The following is a 21,820-nucleotide window of genomic DNA, read 5'->3' as shown; positions in this document are numbered from 1 at the left end:
TTACAAGCGGACTGGTTCACGATTTAAATCAAACTACTCATGTAAGGAATTGATTAGATACATTAAGAGATGTTTAACATGCAGATTCAGGCTACTGACTGTATCAAGAGAATATAACTTGGGAATTATTGCCTTCTTCTGTTAATTCATTTTTCATAGGGTTGATCTACTAAAGAAGTATAGAATGTTCAGTTAGCAAAGTGAAGCTGTTTTTCACTTTAATCATGTACAAAACAAATTACAGTTTTTTAAATTGTTTTAATGATTGACTATTCAAAGTGACACTGCTACAATTAAAAAGTAAAACATTAGATATTAAATGAAACAAATTATAAGTAAAAGTAGGACAAGTAGGCATCCGCTTTGTTAAGTAGTGCTGACATTAGCCACAAACCATAATATAGCCAGCTACATTTTAACAGTATATGAAGTCTAATATGGGTAAACAAGGCGCCCTAGCCCATTGCTGTTATTGCTGTAACATTTATTTGAGAATAAGCAAATGTCAAGTAAAGGATGTAATTGAACCCTTTCACTGCCTGAGCCTTGTACACACGTTAAAAACACACATTTTAGTGTGCAATTGTTTATCAAATCCGACTTTGGGTTCTGGTCGTCCATGAATTTGACCAGAAATGTAGCTGTTCACTGTTTGGGAAAACTGTGTTCTAATGGGATCAATTGCCACAATATAAAACAGTTACCAATCATGCAATTCCTGGCCTTTGAACTGCGGTCAGGGGGCATAGAATAACCAGTAATGGGTGTTTTCTAATGTGCTAACCCTACAAGAAAGTGTAGAAATACTACATTTGTAGTGTGTACCATATTACTTTTATTTTAATCTGAAAAATATTAACTTATAAAAAGTTTTTTTTGTCCTCCACAGCTAAATGAGGGTTGTGGGTTAGCCAATGACATGTGCAAGTAATTGTAGAAATACTATGTAATGTACTTCTATTTTAATCCAAAAAAATAATGGATGTGGTTTATCCAATGAAGCCTACAAGAGATTGTTGAACTAATGCCTACGCATTGTTCACAATATTCCTTCCTTTTTAAGTGTACAAAATACACTTTATTGGGTATATTTGGTCTGAACAGCTGCATTGTATTATGCATTTTAAAATGGATATTTCTTCATTTTCTATGACATATACTGTATACACTTAAGTGTGTTTTTTGGGGGATTAAAAGCTGCATACTATCTTTCAGTTTAAAAATGTGGCCTACTCTAACTGCTTCAATGCTGACTATGGAGTATGTAAAATATTTCCAGCTGTTATTCCTGAAATAATACACACTAAATTTATATTTCACAATAAAACCTGACTCATCTCTCTCCCCCGCTATCTTTAACTGTGGCCCAGTAAAGCTGCTTGCATGATGTTCAGCAAGTCTATGCAATATTTCTGGCTGTTGATCCAGACACAGTACACTTTTCTTTTTTCTTGATAAAACCTGCTGTGTCTCATCCTCTTACATTGTGGCCTAGTAAAACTGCTTACATAATGGGCAACAGATGTGTACAATATTATGCTATGAAACTGGTTTTTTTTAGGTTTTTTTGGAAGATCTGTTGTAGCTGCTGCTTTCACCCCTCAATTCTAGCCTATTACTGTTAGATAAAAAATAATAATTTGGCATTTCTTAAGCATGTAATTTGAAGGACTGATGTTTTTCCCATGTCACCCTCTCCCTGCTGAATGGTATTTCCTAAATAGTTTTTGCATTGGTACATGTACCCATATGTACCTATCTCCTTGTACCCTTTGCCTTTAAACTTTAAAAATGGACAGAATTGATTTTTTAAGATTGACTTTAATGGGATTCAGATTTGCAATTCCTGGAGTTTATGATGAGTTTGACATACACTACACAAATCTAACCCAGACACATGCACTCATTCCTAATTTCAGCATTAGTGGAAAGGAAAATCAGTTGCCACTTGATATCTTTACTATTACTAGTAATACTAGGACATAAGTTCTTTAGATAGCATATTCACAAAAAATTCACAGAGCCTAATGAGTAGCATATTTGTTGTTTTTAATAAGCAATTTATTTTATAAACAAATTATTCCTATAATGGCCCAGGTGAAACTGAGGGTCACATTAGCTTGCACCACATCTAGCATATTTCTCTTCACTAACTAGATTGAACTATAATTTTACGTAACCAGAACTTTTATATGGTGAGTTATAATTTTAGTATGAAAATTTATTTGATATGAAATTAAGTGATTTTCAGGCCCATCCAGCATCGAACAACTCCAATATACCAGCTCCATCCATTAGGTCTGCAACAATGCAGTTTTAAACAGGCTCAGAAACCGAGAAGAATAATCTTATGTTGGTTAAACATGTTAGCATATTTGGGGTGATTTATTAAAGAGGGATTTTTTTTTTCACTTAAGCACACAACGTGAGTGCACCCAATTATGTGCAGTTAAATATAAAAAAAACTAAGAATTTTCTTTGCAATTGATTAGTTGATTAAAGTGAATACAGCTTTACAGGGCTAAGTGAATACCAACTTCTTCAGTACATCAACCCCACTGTGTTTTGTTCAGTCCTTTCTGCTCAGTGTGAGCTGTCATTTTAATATTAGTTTCCTCCAGTCTTTGTCATTGGCCAATGGCCAACATAATCTTTATGCGTCCATTTGCCTAGCCTAAGAATGGAGCTACTATTAAAAAATATGTAGCTGAAAAAGAGGTGCTATACTAAACAAAGCAGGACAAGCTAGAGCAAAAAGCACAGTGCTAGGATGTGCCTATTGCGGCTAAATACCTCAAATCAGTACCGGGTGCTATGGCCTGCATGCTGCTTTGTGTATTAATAACAATAAAGTGATGTAGCTAAACTTTTTCGGTTAAAACAGAATGAAGATGAATTCCTAAAATTGCATTATATTGGATATTTTAGTGGAGTATGGTAGCTATTGTGCCAAGGCATTTTTTATTTGGAAAATCCACCAGTTATTGCCATGGGCTGTTTTGTACAGAGAAACTTGCCTGAACAGATGGCTCTTTAAAGTCTGATTCATTTCTAATTACCTGCGGTTGGAAAACTCATTATCTGCCATTTCCCTCAAGCCATATGAACCTCACTTAGTCCGAATACCTGAACAAAGCAATGCACATTATTTTATGGGAGGACATGTTGAATTGCGAGTGGTGAAGCAGTATAATGAATACTAATCTTTCATCGATTATATTTGTACTGACACCTCTTAGTAGTACAAACAATTGTTATGTCTCAACAGCACAGACCATCCAAATGATTAGGCACTGGATTACTATATTGCAAACATGACATTGTTTTTACATAAATAAAGACAAAACACTACTGGGTTTAATTTATTAAAGTGTATTTAATATGAACTGCCTTAAATACCATACATCAACCAATCATATTAAATATGCGTTAAAAAATGTGTTATGCGTAAAATGTAGTGTTTAAGTTTCATTGGTTGCTGTTGAACAGTACAAACAATTCTTATTAAAGGCACTTTAATGAAGGTGGTGTACTGTAATTTTTTGCTAAAGCTTACAAGCCTTATTTAACAATTTAGGCAATGTTGATCTTTAACTCCAACAACCAATCAGAAATCAGCTTACTTTAGTGGGACTGCAAGGAACTGGTGAAAATTGATTGGCAGCTTGAGTTGCTACTAAAAATAAGCAAAACTATAATAGCTTCAGGTCACAGGTCAGCCTGCCAGTACTAGTTCACTTGATGTGCTGTACATCATTGCTTTTTACACTAGAGGCTCGATTCACTAAGCTCTGAAGATCATTTTTTACATAATGACTGTTATTTTCAGCAGAAAATAGAGATTATTATAGCCAAGAACACATTAATTCTAGCTTAGTGAATTGAGCTTGATACAAGGTAGCAAAGCTTGTAATGTCCTTTAGTACCTACAGGACCTATACTATTTACATTTACTGCTAGGGAACACTAAAGCTAAAATGCAGCTTGTTTAGTATACATTGTTACTAGTAATAAATGTACATACTAAAAATGAAGTTATTTTATAGAAAATATTTTATGTTAGTTTATATTGGACTTTGGGTGGCCTTACATGAATATTAGGGCAGGAAGACTTCTCACTGAGAATTATGGACTGTTAGATGACTGCATATCCATGGACTGACCAGAATATGTGCAATCCACTGTGTGACTTGGCAACCATAGTTAAACCTTATTTTCGTTTTGTCTGGAGAAAGAAAAAAAATCATCTGTTGTATATAACTGCAATTATTAGAAGTTTTCATTAAGAATTGGCACTTGGATTGGTTCTATGTCTGACTTTAGAGAGGCATTTATACATGGTGCTGCCAAAGAGTGCTTAAGGCCACTGTTTAATTTTAATGGTAAAATGAATAAAAAGCAAATTGACTATTTTTCTTCATATTCCAAAAGAAATTGTCCTTTAAAATAAAATTCAACGAAATAAGATTTTCTAAATAGACAAAGCAGATGTGGATGTGAAAGTGAGGCTTAAATTGACCTTAACATGAAACATTTTGTTAAAACACTTCTCACCTTTAATCATAGGCAGTAATTACTTCCTGGTGAACCCATTGCTGTACACCACTTCAGTTAGTAGAACTATTCCCCCAAAGACCCCAAGGGAGAAACCTACATCCAGAACAAGTGAGAGGTGTGGGGGGGGGCCAGGAGATCAACACTTCCAGATGTGGTTTTCCACTGGACTTTGGAGGACCAGTTCTAGTGATTCTACAGCATGGGCATCAGCGAAGGCAAGAGGGGCTTTAACAATTTTTTTTAATGACAGGGTCACTTAAATTAAACCATAATAGAGTTATCTCAAGTAACACGTAATGACATTATTTGAACGTCATCTCATGGTGATGTCATTACAAGTGATTCCTCTGTAAACTGTGTATAAATGTGGAGTGGTAATATTATCTTGACTAATAAGGTTCACAGTATACGTTTAATCCAATCTAGTTTGCCAAATTCACTCGCACTCCATGCAGCCCATATAGTCGAGTGGATGTAGTGCATCATTGCTACTGAATTGCCCAACAGAGTTTTTTACACTACTGTATATGTTTTGCTTTTCTATGGGTACCTTCATGTGTATGTTTGTGGGTAATGAAAAAATAGACTTTTCCTTTCTTCCACTTCTCTGACAACTGTATTTTAAGCTTCAGTATATGAGATATTTAAGATGCTATTGAACAAGCCAATGTTAATCCAAAATATTTTAGCAAGTTAATTATAAAAAAAATTGAGTTATAGTGATATCCTAAACGTATTTATGTTTTGTTCTTTTTTTTAATGTCATCAGTGCAATATAAAACAGGAGGTACGCACCAACTGAGCCCGGCCAGCTGTCTTTCCACCTGCACACATTTCCAGGCATAGGCAGTTGTGAGGGAGAGTGAATGTTTGTTTTTGTTGACCTGTAATATGTAATGATGGAATTATGTTACCTTTTTCTTACACCTTACCTACTAAAGGAGGAGTTCCCGCTTGGTAAGTCGCTGATTCCTGACAGATGTTAGGGGTTTTATTAGAGTGAGGCATCTGCTAAATCTGGACTTACAGGGGAAAAAAATTCAAACTATTCGATTAAGGAAAGTCTATCTAAATATCTGTATACTTTATTTTTCTGTTTCTCTTGCTTTTTCTCAATTTTCATCCATAGGGGAGTTTATCTTTTATTTTGTCTTTTCTCTTTATTATATTGCTTGTTATGTTTTTTTCTAATGTCATAATGGCTTCATGTGGTTTTTTTTAAGTTTTCCAGTAAAAAATGCTATATAAGTAACACACAACACTTAATACAGATGTGTTCTTTTCCATATCACATTCTTGGCCTCATTATAAAGGAAAGAGTTGTCTCAGATATTCTGTAGTTTTCCTCGGCAATCTTTTATATTGTGCTTATCATTCCTCCATGCTGGTAGCTGTGGATCCAGAGATAGATAGATTTTCCCTTGGATCCTTCCATAAATTAATATTATGTCATCAAATCAGATAATTATACAATCAATTATGTACAGAGTACAGTGACTAATAGTAACCGGTGTTGATTTTGTTCAGACTAGTTGATTTTTGATTAGTTGTTCTGGATACATTGCATATTGCTTCATGACTTATTACTAAATAAACTGTATACACCTATCTCCCAGCCCATTCAACAACAAAGCAAACAGCAGAGGGAGGAATTTTTGAATAAATCTGAGCTCTTATAAAGCTCTCTAAATCTGTCTGTTAATCTGTGTCGCTGTTTAGTACTGCCTTACTATGCAACACAAATGATAAATGTCCAGCTTATTTTCCGGGTTACTTCACTATTGCAAAAATATATTTTTCATTGTAGTATAGCACTGCAGTCATGACTATTTATTCTGTTCTTTATATTTTTGGATGCAGAGAGAAACAGGAGGCAGTGTTAAAAGAACATCCATGTGGTGTTGTTAAATATATATATATATATTTAATTTTAAAACTGAAATATATGTATCTTTCATTGAGCAGTCTGTATGATAGCCCCAACATTTTCAGAAGTCCTATTATTTCTTCTCATCACACATTTTACATTTACATTTTGATGTATTGTAGACATCATTACAGAAACTTTGTTTATATAATCAGATCATCGTAATGAGTCACATATGCATTTCTTATCACAGTGTTTATTTGTAGATTTGTAGTTATAGTAGATAGTTATTACTATATACATAAAGTTTAGATTTGTCACATGCGATTAAAAAAAACCTTGTTGTTTCTATAAAGTAGATTAATAAATCAATCAGACTGAATCACATCATCTCACACACCAGGATTATAAATAACTGTATATTTACGAGTTCGTTTACCCAAAGCCCAATTGAGCTCCACTTTTTTTCTTGTTATTCAATCCGGCCTCAAGGTCACCAGCGGCCTGCCAGTTCCTTCCCCAATAGTCCATTCAACAATGCTGCTCAGGAAGCATGAACATTATTGATTTGAGTAATGTGAAGGAGGTGCATGAGAGCAACAGTCCGGCTCTCCAGTATGCTGACAACACAGGGCAGCTTAGTACAGTTAAACACACACATAGTAGTAAAAAGTAGGCTTTATCTACGCTTTAATGCTTTAAATTGTTTACTTTCTGTTCTTATTTGATCCAGAAGATAAAAAAATAATTTTCCATTTATATACTTATGTCATGCCCTTATTCCTACTTATGGATACATTCAAAGAACAAGCTCTAGAGGAGCAACTTCAGGAAAGTAATCTTTTAATTAATTATTGAAGTATACCTGTACTTAGCGAACATTTGCATCCTATATACATCCTGCACTTTAGTACTGCTACTTACCTGGCCAGGAGACCAGTACATAAACATTATTGCATAGTTGTGCATGTACACTGGTGACGCAGAAGGAGGAACACCAGTGACACCACTGACACACAAAAAAAAGAAAAGACAGTGAATATACAGCACAGACAATAATAGAGAACTGTATATAGCACAAAACTTCTTTATAAAGCACTGACACCAGTTATCTTGCCCTACACTGCACTACACTGTGCTACACTACACTGCACTACTGCAACACTCTATTATTAACTCCAGCAGCACACTACATAAGGCTGCGGTGTAGGCATCCTTATATAGTGTGGGGCTGGGACTTAGCTATGAGCCATGATTGGGCAAAGTCATCATTACTTTGCCCAATCATGGCTCTTACAGTGCACTGTGCCTCGATTGGGCAAAATCTTGCACCTGACCTGTGGTCAGGTGCATTGCTTTACCCAATCAGGGCTCTCACAAAGCACTGTACAGTGTGCAGTGCCTTGTGGGGAGCTCAGCGGGCACATAGCGCGCCGAACGCCCTTATAGTTCGTGTGTTCGGCGAACATTGAGCCCATCCCTACTGGTGTACAGTCCATGCCATGACAGTTTTTTTCCTCTTTCTAGCATTGATTCTGTGGAGCGTTATTGAAATTCACACCTACATGTACTTACAGATAGGCTTCAACAGAAACTAAATTAATAGATGGTTCAAAGTCCATTCAACTTACTACAGACTTGTGAATGCTTTCTGTGAGGCAGGTAGCTTTTACAGTGTCCTATTTATTCCTTTCTGCCCACTATTCTGACCTGCATTCCCTGAGCAGCAAACACAGGACAGGGCCAGTGTACTCAGGTATATTATCAGACACACATGATTGTGATGGTTAAAAATATGGAACAGTGCTCTGTAAAATGTATGCAATAATTGTGTCAATGTAAAAGATGTTTCTGCAGACAAAAAATAGCTATTCTGCATATTTTATCCCATCTATAAAGGCACACCAGTATTTCACAATAATAAGAAATAAATATGGGAAACAAACCTTCACAAACGAACGACAGTGAAGGGAGAAGGGGTTGATGTTGGGGCTAGATTTAAATTTCCTTTCCCCCTGGGTTACTTGTTTGGTGCCATTCCAATACAATCCAAGTCGACTAGCTAGCCTTAGTATCACCCTAACAAGATCAGAGATCAGAGCCAGATAAGGCACACTGGTCACACAGGCTGAGAGACAGTTTGTCCACTCTGCTTCAGTACATCTATATCCTAGGACTAGAAGGGCAAGCAAACTGTCATCCTACCCTTCTACCAGTTTGGTTGCAAGGACTCAGACAAGACTAATTGTAATCACACAATTCTGATAAAAACACACTAACTGTGGAGCGCGAGCAAGAATGGTGTACCATTTAGATTGCAATAAATGACAGTCAGCAACATTATGTGTGTAACACAGCTAGCAACCCTGCCAGTCAAGGGTATGGCCTATGTTGCTTTTGTAGTACCCTAGCCCTCTGTACAAGTGTACTAACTTCTCTGTCCTATTCCTCTGATTTAAGCTGGGGCTTCTATGACTACACAGACTTTATTTTATAGTATATGAAGTGGGAACCACAGACCAGCAGGTACCTAAAATGTTTGGTACAGCCTTTAAGAAGAAACTAAACTCTAGAAGTTGTGCCAAAAAAAGGCAAGGTGTTCTCCCTGCAGCTGAGCTTTCCCCATTACTGACTTACAAGGCTTTGTTCTGCACTGTGTCTCTTTGTGGAGGCAGCCATCTTGCTAGAGCCAAGGCTTTGCTTCCTTGCGTCAGAGCTTCCAGCAAAAAGAAACAGTGAGCAGCACAGTAGTGATATCACCAAATCTCCTAAGACTAGCAGTCACAGGCAGCAGTGCCTTAGATCTCACATTAGACATATACATCTATGAGGCTGTAGTTGATATGGCCAAGGCACCACATACTAGTTTGAGTTCAGTTCCAGGTTAATGGGGGTAAGTGTTGATTACACGCTACACTTAGCCAACCTCCCTCGGTATTGAATGATATGCCCTAGGTTGGGCTACATTCTCTCTATATGCCATAGGCCTCTTTGGGCCCATTCACACCTCTAAGTTGTGATGCTTTGTGGTAATGCATGTGCAGAAACGCAAAGCACCACAGTGTGATTGGATGACTTGGCCATTATATATAACAAAATACAAATAGAGAGCTGCAAGGCATTGCATTGAAATACAGATATCCACAAGTTTGAAGCATAAGTTTAAACTTTCTTTAGCTCAGCGGTGTACAGCATTTTGGCCTAATCATGAACCAACTGTGGATGATTGACTCTCCAGAATCATTTGTTTAGTTTAATCACTGTGACCTCACAGGGTCGTTACAATCATTTGAAGGCTGTGTTTATCGAACATCACACTAATTGTGACTTTCAGCCGCTGTGTATAAAGCTTGTAATTACCATGACCTTGAACAGATTTCAAGGCAGGCCTGAGATTTAAATATACAGCTATTAAATGTGACACATAAATATGGTGAAAGCAAACAGTTACTTCAGCCTTCTCAGCAGGGCTCGCAAGACCAATTACATATCAACACTGATTTCTAGAGTATCTAGACACTGATATAATGTGGTTCTCACTGATGCTGCCTGCAAAGCATCACAATTACTGAACAAAGATATTTGTTCTACAAATGAAAGTATAGTAAAAAGACCTGTCCACTTTAATCCCCACTCATGACTTGCAGAACAAACTCTAGGCCTTTGCTGTATAAAATATATTCTGACCTGCTCATGATGAATCTGATGATGAGCCTGTATCTGCGTAGAAAACAAAATAAATACACATGACATCATGACATAATACAGCATGCTGTTTATTTATTTATTATGTATATGTGAATATATAGATAAAATGACTATTACTACACAACACAGAATATCGGCATCAGATGAATAACAGTACAACATGGGACAAGGCCATATGTAAACTCCTATAGGCCCATTCATAATCCTAATCATCCTGTTAGTGCACATAAGAGCTTGACTTATAGGAATGATGTCTTTCTTGGCCAAGTAAACCTGCCAACAATTTAAAGATCCAATCAGATTTAGAGATCATTTGTTTTTGCCTTAAATAAAAATATGTGTGCTGGTATTGATGACCTCCTTCATAAAATTCTAGATGCCTTGTTGTCATGCTGATACTTTGGTCTCAATACTTCCACTGTCATAGAACAAGCATGTATCTAGTGAAGTTGGAGGGAAATCAGAACCATTAGGTTAATTTTACACAGCCTTCTGACCAGGTCCGCCTGTATGTTTTTCAGGCAGACCTGATCGGGAGCTCAATGTAACTCTATGGGAAGTCAGATGTAAGCGGATGTGCATCATGCAGTCTGTCTAGGTCAGGGGTAGGCGACCTTGGCTCTCCAGCTGTGCTGAAACTACAAATCCCATAAGTCATTGCAAGCCACAGGCATGACTCCCAGAGGCAGAAGCCAAGGTTGCCTACCCCGGGTCTAGGTCCATAAAGAAGACAGAACAGAGTTCTATTTTGCTGGACCTAACCAAAATGGATTGGAGGCAGGGACGTGCGGTCAGGGGAGGCAGAGCATCACCTGTTAATTACAGGCAGCGCTGCATTCGACTTTTAAAAGTTAGTTAGGTTACACAACAGCGGGCTTCCCCACTGTTTGTGTAACCTAACTTGGTGAAGCAAGAGCTGTCACAGCCTCTACTCTGTGTTAGAGGCGTGAGACAAAAAGACAAGGTCACATCGGTTAAATAGATACCACGCATGTCAAGCCTTAAAATTGCATGCGAAACTGCAAAAACTACAATACCCAAAATTTCCCGTAGGCGACATTTTAAAAACTTTTACTGCTCATCAGTTTAATGTTAGCAGTGATTAATGGCCCTAGAGATATTGTTCTCACTCACGTTCACGGCGATATGTTACGTGTGGCTCAATTTTCGTTTTTGCATGTAGGTGCACCTGACGCGAGTTTGCATTTGTATGTGCAAGTACACAGGGGACTTTGAAAAAAAAAATTTTTTGCAGTTTTTTTTCTTTTTTTTTACTTTCATTTTTTCCTTTTTTTTTTATATTTTGTACACTTAGGGGTCTATTCACAAATCTGCCGAAGGATCTAGCCGTAGGTTCGGCTGATCCTTCGGCTAGCTTCGACCCCCAGGTCAGTATTAACTATACCCCGTACAGCTCCCGAAGTTGGCCAAGGGGCGCAGACGAGCCGAAGGCATATGAATTAGGCAATAGCCAATAGCAAACTAGCTATTGCACCCGCCCACTGCTGCTGTCAATCAGCAGAGGGGACCTGAAGTTCTCCATCAGGTCCCCTCTGCTGATTGACAGCAGCAGAGGGCGGGTACAATAGCTAGTTTGCTATTGGTTATTGCAAAGTGAAATAGCCAATAGGAATCTAGCTATGCATTCCTATGGTGTTTTTTTCTTATTCTGACGGCAGCAGAACCGCCCGGCCAATAGAAAACAGTTCGGCGGTGCTAGCTGTCACTGCTAGCTCCGCCCAATTGTTTTCCATTTTATTTTTTCTACTTTTTTAACTGTTTTTCTATTCTGCTCGGTACCACAGAGGTACCGAGCAGAGTAGCTGAGCCGAATGCCGCTTGGCGGCATTTGGCGATTCATTCACTGCTGTTCGGCATCTATAAGAATAGGCCGAACAGCAGCGAGTAGCCTGCTGGAGGTTTGGCTCAGCTGATCCAAATGTTGGATCGGCTGAGTCAAACTCCTTCTGCACTTCGGGTTGGCCGCCACTCGTTCAGCATGTGACGTCACCGTCATGTGATGTCATACGCTCCGCCTCCAAGATGGCAGCGGGCATGTGCAGAACACGCCGGCGGCCAATATGGCCGCTGGCGTGTTCTGAAAATGAATTTATGTATGCCCAAATATTGTTTTCGTATACTCGGGCATATAATAAATTAGTAATTTCGGACTCGGACGAACCGTCGAATCAACTGATTTTTGTTGATTTGAAGGTTCGTCCAAATCCGAATGCACATGTCTAGCCCTTATATACAGGTCTATGATATTCCACTAAGTGGCTCTGTACTGTATAATAGGCCGTGTATGAAACATTCCTAGAGAACTGCTGCTGGGATTACATAATAAACTTGCTTGTCCTAAGTCTGTGATTCAAAAGTATTGAAACTAAGCAGACACAACCAGGCATCTATCCTTTTCAAAGGGATACTAGCAAGGGCAATCCTCTTATTTGTCTCATATCTGATACACTATAAGAAATACAAAATCCTTACTGAATGTAAATAGAATCAGTTGCATTTAGTCATGTTGTTAACATTGCATCAACAGAGAGAAGCAGCAATCACAATCACTTTGCAGTAGCACAACTAGTGAGTAAGTATAACCTGAGTACAAAATGAGAAAATATGGCTGCCCTATGTACACTTATATATTCAAAGCAAAGTGGCAGGTTCTCTTGTAAGAAAACCCTCAAACCCAACTGATGTGTCATTGCATTTCGTGTGTTCCCCTACTCTGCTCTGTTCCATTGCTCTGCTGCAGCCTACAGAAAATGGGCATTCTGGAAGTATTTGACCTACTTTTACAATGCAGTGCTTGGGCCCAAGTAGCCAATCACCTGGCCTGAATACTGTAACATGACACAGAATTAGGATTAGAAAAATGGACCAGCAGAGAAGTGTGGAGAAGGTGCCTATCAGCGAGTTAAGATTCTGCTTACAAGGGAACTTGTTATTTTGCCCTAAATGGCCAAAGTGACAGAACCTAGCAGTTTAAATTGACATGCTAATCTAAAATGCATTTTAAAAGACTTTAGATTTCTTTTTACTAATGTTTTGCATGCTGAAGAGTATAAACATTTACCAAGCCATGGGGGCTTAAGCAATAACGCTGCATGATTTTGCTAGCTGAATAGTAGGAAATTAATTAGAGATGAAAAACGGCACCACGTTTTTTACAATCAATTGAAATTTCTTCCATAGCGAATTACTAGATCTGAATTATGTTTTACAAAATGTTTAGACTGCTTTGGCGGCATCAGTAAATAAGTTAAATATACCCATATAATAAATACATCATTATAGAGTTTGACCTGATGCACATTGCAGTATTCAAAAGTCCAGAGTAATATTTAATCTCATTCCATAAAAACCCATAGCCTACATTTTCCTGTGAAGTATTGAAGCAGTCAGATCCTATACAGCAGGTGATGTGCCAAGGCACACCATAAATGATGTGAAGGGTGTCTCTTTCTGAAGCACTTAAGATGCATGAGTCATGCGGAAACAAAGGCGTGAGAGCAAATAGCTTTCGACAACACATCAAAATGAACAGTAATTAAAACAATATGAATATCAGAAACAAAGATAAAGATCAATATTCAGAATTCATTTCAAAGCAGCAATTACAGATCATGTCCTATTGCATCTTCTTCAGAACTGACATATACTGACATATAGATATATACTATTAAACTGAACTGCAAAGATCACAAAGTGGCTTATGTAAGAAGCGTGTGCTAAGAACTTTTCTTGTTGACAATAGCAATTAAGACATGGTTCATGTGTAGAACAGTACTGATGAAATGGCAGTTGATTGGTTGCTATGGGCAAATGTTCTTTTTATCATGCTCACATAAGCCCTAAAATGTCCATATACAGTAACCCTTACTTCTAATTATGGTTAGACAAGCTGCACAAATAGCTAGGTACCAGATGTATTGAAAGGTACTTGTCTGTCCCTGTCTTGTAGATGCATTAAACCAACATACAGTTCTCAATAACTATATTAAATATAGCAATCCTCCTCTGCACTGTGGGTCCTAGTTGCCGTGCCAATGTATAACCATTAAAAAAGCGCATTACATATACAGCAATACCTTCTATTTTGTTTTTCTCTCTCAGTGTCATTCTTTCTCTATGGGTGCATGCCAAACTATGCATGGTGTCCGCATCATTGCAGCTCTCTTTGCAGGCTCCTCTGTGGACTTTTTGTAAAGAGATTTTTCTTTTTGATTTTTCTGTTTCATTTTTTTCACTGCCCGCTCCTTTTATTTTTGTTCTTTTTTCTTTTCCGTTAATAAAATATACAGTATATGGAGAATGTTAGAAGAAGTTATTCTGGAAAGTGAATGTGGCACTAAGTGACAAGTTGCATTACAAGCTTTGGGTTCCACATGTGTCAACACTGTCTTGTGTTTTCAGATTTCCCAATCCGTCCCCAGCCTTTTGGTCACAGCAGAGCATAATGGAGGCTGTCAGAAGGAAGTCACAAACGAGTATGACTCGGGCAACGAGATGTGCTCTACTCCCTCAACGCAGTCAAGCTCCTCTGTGTTGAAGCTCAGTCAGGAAAAAGACAGCCCGTCCCATCAGGGTTTTGGACATGTCCCATCCTCAGTAAAGACCCCTAATGGCCACAGTGACAACATCTCGGATTCAGGGAATTCATCAGCTAGTTCCTTTTCTTTTACCAAGGAATCATCACTCCCTTTGGGAGACTCTGGGATACAGGCTAAGAGGTGATTACATACAGACAAATCAGAGCCAGAACAGCAATGTATGTGGCTGATTTATTGAGAACAGGCTACCACTGCCGACCTCTCCTTTGGAATTTGCTGCTTGCCTGGCTGTTATACTGATGCTTGAGCTTAAACAAGTTCTTAATAAGAGACCTGTAGCAAATATAGATGTTCTTTTGCTGCATGTTTGTCCTACTGTTTTGATGATGTAAAGAACATACAGGATCCAGTGGGGAATCCCTCATGCAGGGATACATGCAGTAATAACATTTAACACAGGAAGAGGTCCAAACCTTTTGACTCTACTAAAAAAAAAACTGCCAAGATTTCCTACAATTCCTGGCCCAGTGACACCAGATAAAGAGACAAAAACTTACCCCACTGGGGACATACATTAACCTGAACATCTGTGTGTGTGGTGAAGAGAGCCCTTATAGGTTGTAGAGTAACCCTATATGTTGAGGTAAGATCACGAGCAGGGATACTAGTTGGAGTGACAAATTATTACACTCCGTGCCATCTACCCTTCATAACCAAAATATCAGTACTGTGTGGCCAGTTTTGTAGCCATGCTTTGCACTTTCAGAGATAAATGCTGCACGATTTTAGATGTATTTTTATTTTTAGGCCTACTGGAAAACCATGTTACTAGGGGCACTATCTTTTTTTAGGTCGACTAGTGTTTTAATCCTTGAAATTTCACACATATCTACTTAGTTCTCATTTTAATTATGTTCAAAGATTTTATACTCACTAGGCTGAAATAGAAAACAAATTAAGCGTCTTTTTTTTAGAAAAAAGGAACTTTGATGTAGCATCATCTTTCTAGTTTGATTTGCTTTCTCTCCCAAATCAGCACACATTTTTCTTATCTTCACAGAATAATCACAGCGAGATTACTGGAGATATGTATAATAAGTGATGTGTGTAATTCTTCCACAGAGATCTGTCCTCTTGTCTGGGCTGCCTGGGGGAACACAAGAGTGTGTCAGACTTATCGCCTGACAGAAATTCTTTACGTAGCCGTCGTTCAAGCTCATCATATAAGAGTACCAGGAGGTCTTACTCCAGCAGCTCAAGCCATTCCATAAGCTCTTATACATCATCCTATAGATCCTCTTCAAACAGAAGGTCACGAAGCAGGTCAACCTCTTCAGGTGCAAGGTACATTGTTGCTGACTTTACAACATTTACCTATTATGACAACCATATTCCTAATCTAGTATATTATTATATATAATGTATACCATTTCTGGTTTCATGCACACTCCTCTGCAAACTGTGTACTTTTCTATGCACTATGTAACTCAATCAAGGCATAGTGCGCCTCAATAAATAAAGAAATAAATGCACCCATGTCACAAAAAGAAAATATATGCATTTATTGCATTGGAGCCTGCAAAGCATTGCAACCGTGATCAGTACGTCTTGGGTGAAATGCTCCGGCTCCGGCAGACAATTCCCCCAGCCTCAGGTCCATACCAAGACATGAACCTTCAATCGTGAAGCTGGAGAAAGTAATAACTGAACTACAAGTGCAATGACATCACTGCACTTGTGCTCTATTGAGAACGATGTGTCCGTCTGCTGGGGTGGTAGATGGGACTACATAGGAAATACTACGAATAGATGACAACTCTGTGTGAGCAAAACCACACACAGTTGTGCCTGAGCTGACGGGGTTTGGAATGTGTTGATGAACTTTCTTTTAACATCAGGACCTGTAGCCATACATTAGACTATTGTTATTGATTTATTTTTAAACAAAAGTAAATTTAAAATAATGGAAACTACTCTCACTGTTTATAGGTCATATTCAAGATCTCCAAGCTATTCCTCCAAGTCTGGCCGGAAAAGTAATGGAAGCAGGCGTTCCCGTTCCCGACGGAGTCCAAGTTATTCTCGCTACAGCCCCAGCAGGTATTGGTTTGTATTTTTTTATTGAAATGGGTTGATACATTCTTTCCCCATTTAGGGTCACTAGGATAATAATAAGATATGAATTATACAGCTGTTGTACATAATTCCTGCCTAATATTGTATACTTAAGAAGGAATTTTACCCTTATTTTTAAAATGACAACAAAGTCACCTTCAGAAATGTATAGTAATAGGAATCTGCAAACCGATACTTATAGATAAATGCCAGCATTTTTATTCTTTGCATACATTATTTCTCTTTTATTCCTCATTCTTCTCACAGTGAAGAATGGGGAAGAATTAATCTAGATATAGATTAATATATCTACCTTTAGTTCCTAGAGCTCTGGCTTATATGACTAAGGCGTGTGATCATGCACCCATGTCTTACAGGGCTACCCACCATAAGAATTTCATCAGGTTCCTGTGAATCTCCCTAAATTCTAACAGCGTATGGCCAGATGTAGCAGAATTATTTGTGTACCAACGCACTACTCGTCATTTTACTGGTGTCAGTCAATCAGAGATCAAAATGTAATCTACAAACAGCTGATGTCTGTATTAAATTAACATGATAGCATATTCAGCAGACCAAGTTTCACCTAATAATGGATTTTCAGCATTCCGTGCAATCATAAGAATAAATATACTGCTGTCAGTTAGGACTCTTGTGACCAGATTCTGAAACGTTCAAATCATGTAAGTCTTCTAAAGAAGCAAATGATTACGTGAAATACCACGACTACTGAAAAAAAAAGGTTTAAATGGGTCTGTTTTCTAATAACTGGAGAAAAGAAAGATGTGTGTGTGATGCCTAATAGCAGTCATTGCCAAGCCAATAACAATTTCAATCCCAACATCTCCATCGTTACTCTCCTCAGTTTTTGTTTTATAAAACAGCCCTACTTGCACAATTGGTGGCTGACTAAATACTTTTTTGCCCCACTGTATATTATAAATCCCAGCATTATATAGTGTTTCCTTCCTACAGAGACAGAAGCAGCAAGTACAATTCTACAGAAAATGGGACACGCAAAGGACCTCCCAGAACAAGGCGCAGCTCCTATTCCCCTATGAGAAAACGCAGGAGAGATTCCCCAAGTCATTTGGAGGCACGAAGGATCACGAGGTATGAAATGGAGGGAGGGAAAACATATCTCAAAATAGCTTAGTTTTATTTCAAAATTTCAATATTTATTAAAACACAGAAATCCTGGGGTGGGACAGAGTCTGTAGTTCTCGTAACAGTGTGCCCCCTTGTTCTGATGATTGGTGGGGAGGGGATTGTGATCAACCTTGTCTAATCACTGTTTTCAGGGTGTGTGTGGTGTTGCTTTGCACATAAATCATAAATAGTTGCTGTGGCCACTTTAATGGGCCACTTTAAACCAGTGTGATTAGGTTATAATGATCATGGGAGAACTAGAGCTAGATTAAAGTGCAAGCCTTTTAGATAAATACTAACCAAAATCTATTTGAATGATATTGTTACAATTAAATGTGGGGAAAAGTTCAGTCCCTCTTAGATGGGTAGTCCAATTAGGTCCATCTGTCAGATTTTCAAGTGGATCTGATCGGAAGGCAAATGTTATTCTATGTGATGCTGGATCTAAAAGTAATACTAAATGCTGGGCATGTTTAACCTTAATGCATTCTCAGCATTAAGGTCAAATATGCCCCAGTGGATTGAGATGTCCCATTGTCTCCTAAGTGCCCGAACGTATTTTGTGTCCAGCTCCAGGTCCCACTTCCTCTAAATCCCACTGTTCTTCAGAGAACAGACACAGAGCATGCTTCAGATGCTATCATGTATACAGGGAGGAGGGGTAAAGGGGAGTGGCTTCCCGCCGGAGCTATATGTGTCTACGGTAAAAATTGCAAAATGTCACCAGTACTCCAGGACAGAGATTCGCATAGTGCAAATCCATTTTATTGGTAAATGTCATAAAGACCTAGAGGGTTTTTCACAAAGCTGACGGAGGCAGCCGAGTGAACAACCGACCTGAAGTGAAGTGAGCCGAACGCTGTTCGGCTATTCACTTCAGGCTTGTACAGCTTGTACAGCCAGATTCGTCTGACTTCGGGTCGGCCGAACAGTGCTGAAGGAGTTCGACTCAGCCGATCCAACATCTGCTAGCTCCGCCCAACTGTTTCCTATTGGCCGGGACCTGCTAGAGTCTTCTAGCAGGTCCCAGCCAAAGAATAACAACTTGGCGGAGCCGGCCGTGACGTCACCTGGGGACGCTCATATTTAATTGCAACTGAGAACTCAGTATTAAGTTGGCAGGCACTATGGTTTCACAACCCTCCAAAAGATTTTTGGCTGAAGCTTGACGTGTGGAAAGTTCTTAATGAATCCAGCATTAGTTCAGCGTCCCCTGGCTACTAGGTAAAAAATGGACGCTGAACTGCCATTGCAACTGGCCGAATCCAGCCGTGAGATCACGGCTGGCTCTGCCCAGCTGTCAGTTGCGAGGCCCGCTTCAGGTTTCATTTTGGCTCAGTCAAACCGAAGCATATGCCTTCGGCTCGGCTGAGCCACTCGGCCAGCTTCGGGAGCTGTACGGGCCATAGTGAATAGCCCGTACAGCAGCCCTTCGGTTCTACTGAACCAAAGGGCTCAGACGGCCAAAGCTAGCCGAAGGAGCTACAGCTGATCCTTCGGCTAGCTTTGTGAATAACCCTCCTATTCTTAATGACATTTACCAATAAAATGGTTTTGCACTAATGTGAATCTCTGTGCTGGAGTGCTGGTGACATTTTGGAATTGTTACTGTATTTGGAGGAGCGCCATCTGCAGTCATTACAAGCACCCGTTATTTCAGAGATATCCGGTAAGGAGTGCAGCAAGGTATATGGACTTTTTGTTTGTGTCTACGGGCGCCAAAAAAAACTTCACACTGCCACCTGGGAGCTCGCACACAAAGGTGTCTCCATGAAACCTTGTAAAGTGATGGAGACACCTGAAGATATGCATCAGGGAAGGGGGGGTTTGTAGACCATAAATTTCAAGTAACTACAAGCTAAAATAGAAAACAGGAATTCAGACAAGGTTAGTGCCGAGGTCTGCTGCACTACATTATTTTTTATATGAAGGGTTTAATAACACTTTAACAGACATGCATTCATTTACATCCGACTCTATCCAGGTCTGGAAAACCAAACGGAACAGAGTTCAGTTTTGGTAGACCTGATATTTCCATATACACCCTACTCCTGCATAGCTCAGTTTTTTCCCCAAGCTTTAACTAAAAAGCATAGCGGTATGGGGTATTTGTTGTGGACAAATAGTCAAATAATTTTTATTAAGTAAATAATATTTACACACATATTACGTTTATAGTTGAAAGACCAGGGTCATTGTTTGTAATATACGAACATACATGATTAATTATTGTCACTGTTAGCATTTCCCTTATTTGAATTAAAGAATTGCTCCTTAGCAGTTTTAGGTCAGCAATATTTAATCTTAATCTCCAAGCTTGAAATTAAGCAGTGTATAACCTAAAAAATAGGAGTTCTGAAAATCAGAGTTATTCTTATGTGTCACTTGTGACCTAAGGTAATCTATCAATGGAGTATCTAAATCCATACCAAGCTAACATGTCTGTTATTCTTGTGCATACAGTGCTCGCAAACGCCCCATCCCATACTACAGGCGCAGTCCATCTTCCTCGAGCAGCGCAAGTAGCATTCCATCTTGGTACAGTCCCCGAAGCAGATCCAGAAGCCGAAGCTACTTTAGCCACAGGAGCAGTCGCAGCAGGAGCCATAGCAGTAGAAGGAGCCACAGCAGTGACTGGAAGAGGAGTAGGAGCCGAAGTCGAAGCTTGAGCCAGAGCTCTGACTCATGTGATAGCATCAGGCGCTGAGACATTTGTCTGACTGCAAGAGCTTCCGTGTCACATATAAGAAGCTCCGTTCAAATACGTATTCACACATTCATTTCCACTGTTATTTAATAACTTCTGATAATCAGATAAATGGCAGTTTCCATCGCTACAAATGTATACAAATAATTTAGTAGCTGACTAGGAAGAGAAGCAGAAGAGGCACTGAAAATGCTCTGTACCTATGTGCTGATCGTTACTGAAGTCATCCCACACTATGAAAGTATCCACGTTCTGGAATTCAAAGCGCCTGTCACTCCCTTGGAATCCCCATGACTTTCTGATACCATGTGGAATGGCAAGCATGTGACTTTGTCACTGTTCAGATGCTAGATGTCAAATTGCCAGTCAGCCATGTGTTGCCATCAGAGCCTCTGAAACCCTATACTATCTCCATACACTACAAATCATCTCTGACAATGCAAACCAGGTTCACTCCAATTACTTGTTTAAGTAGAGCAATTGCAGGGTTAAGAATGTTTCACTCTCAGATGATATGGCAGCTTTAAACAGGGAAATCACAGCTACTAAGAGATTTTCCCATCCATCCTGGCTCCCGTGACCTTAAAAAGAGATGACTTGTTTTGATACCTGAAAGGCAGGCTAGCTTAACATCCAAATGGAGCTGTAATTTTCACATACAGTGGTCTAGTGATGACTAGCCATGTAAGCAGCATTAAATCCCTGTGCTTGTGTCATCACATTATATATAGATGTTCAGGGAGTTTGGACATTTACCTGATTTACTCCATTCTCACATTCTCATAATTGTAAAGGTAGCTAATTGCTAATCAGTAAGGAGGAGCTTGGATAGGAAGTGCTTAAACTGCTAATCTATATTTCTTTGACAATTTGTGGTATTGCTATATATTTATGTATTTATTTTGTTTATTTATTATAATTTATACTGATACTGAAAGATTACACACTGTCCTTTTAAATGTCTTTTTCTTTATGGTCATCATATGGTGTCCAGATAATCTATCATATGAAATTGGCCTTTTGGCATTTTACTCAAATATATTAATGATCAAAGAATACAGTTCAAATAATGATGCACAAGTGCAAATTGTTCTAGGTGTTTGTTCCTGCATTCTTAACTTGTTCACATAAATAGCTGTTCATTGATACATGACGTGC

The 21,820-nt window shown here is 38.8% G+C and overlaps 1 protein-coding gene across 1 annotated transcript in view; it reads left to right on the top strand.

Annotated features, from left to right (window-relative positions):
- SRRM4 (serine/arginine repetitive matrix 4) overlaps positions 1-20,787 on the top strand; it is an 84,214-nt gene extending 63,427 nt beyond the window's left edge. The window contains exons 10-14 of the mRNA XM_018570530.1: positions 14,555-14,871; positions 15,814-16,035; positions 16,681-16,791; positions 17,782-17,919; positions 20,419-20,787. Coding sequence (XP_018426032.1) covers positions 14,555-14,871; positions 15,814-16,035; positions 16,681-16,791; positions 17,782-17,919; positions 20,419-20,662 — 1,032 coding nt within the window. The 3' untranslated portion in view covers positions 20,663-20,787. The remainder of the gene's footprint in view (positions 1-14,554; positions 14,872-15,813; positions 16,036-16,680; positions 16,792-17,781; positions 17,920-20,418) is intronic.
- The last annotated feature ends 1,033 nt before the right edge of the window (positions 20,788-21,820 follow it).

This window comes from Nanorana parkeri, unplaced genomic scaffold (assembly GCF_000935625.1).
Source record: "Nanorana parkeri isolate BGI_ZX_2015 unplaced genomic scaffold, ASM93562v1 scaffold1550, whole genome shotgun sequence".
Taxonomy (NCBI): Eukaryota; Metazoa; Chordata; class Amphibia; order Anura; family Dicroglossidae; genus Nanorana; species Nanorana parkeri.
Note: the sequence above shows the minus strand (reverse complement) of the source record. Positions and strands in the feature narration are given on the sequence as shown.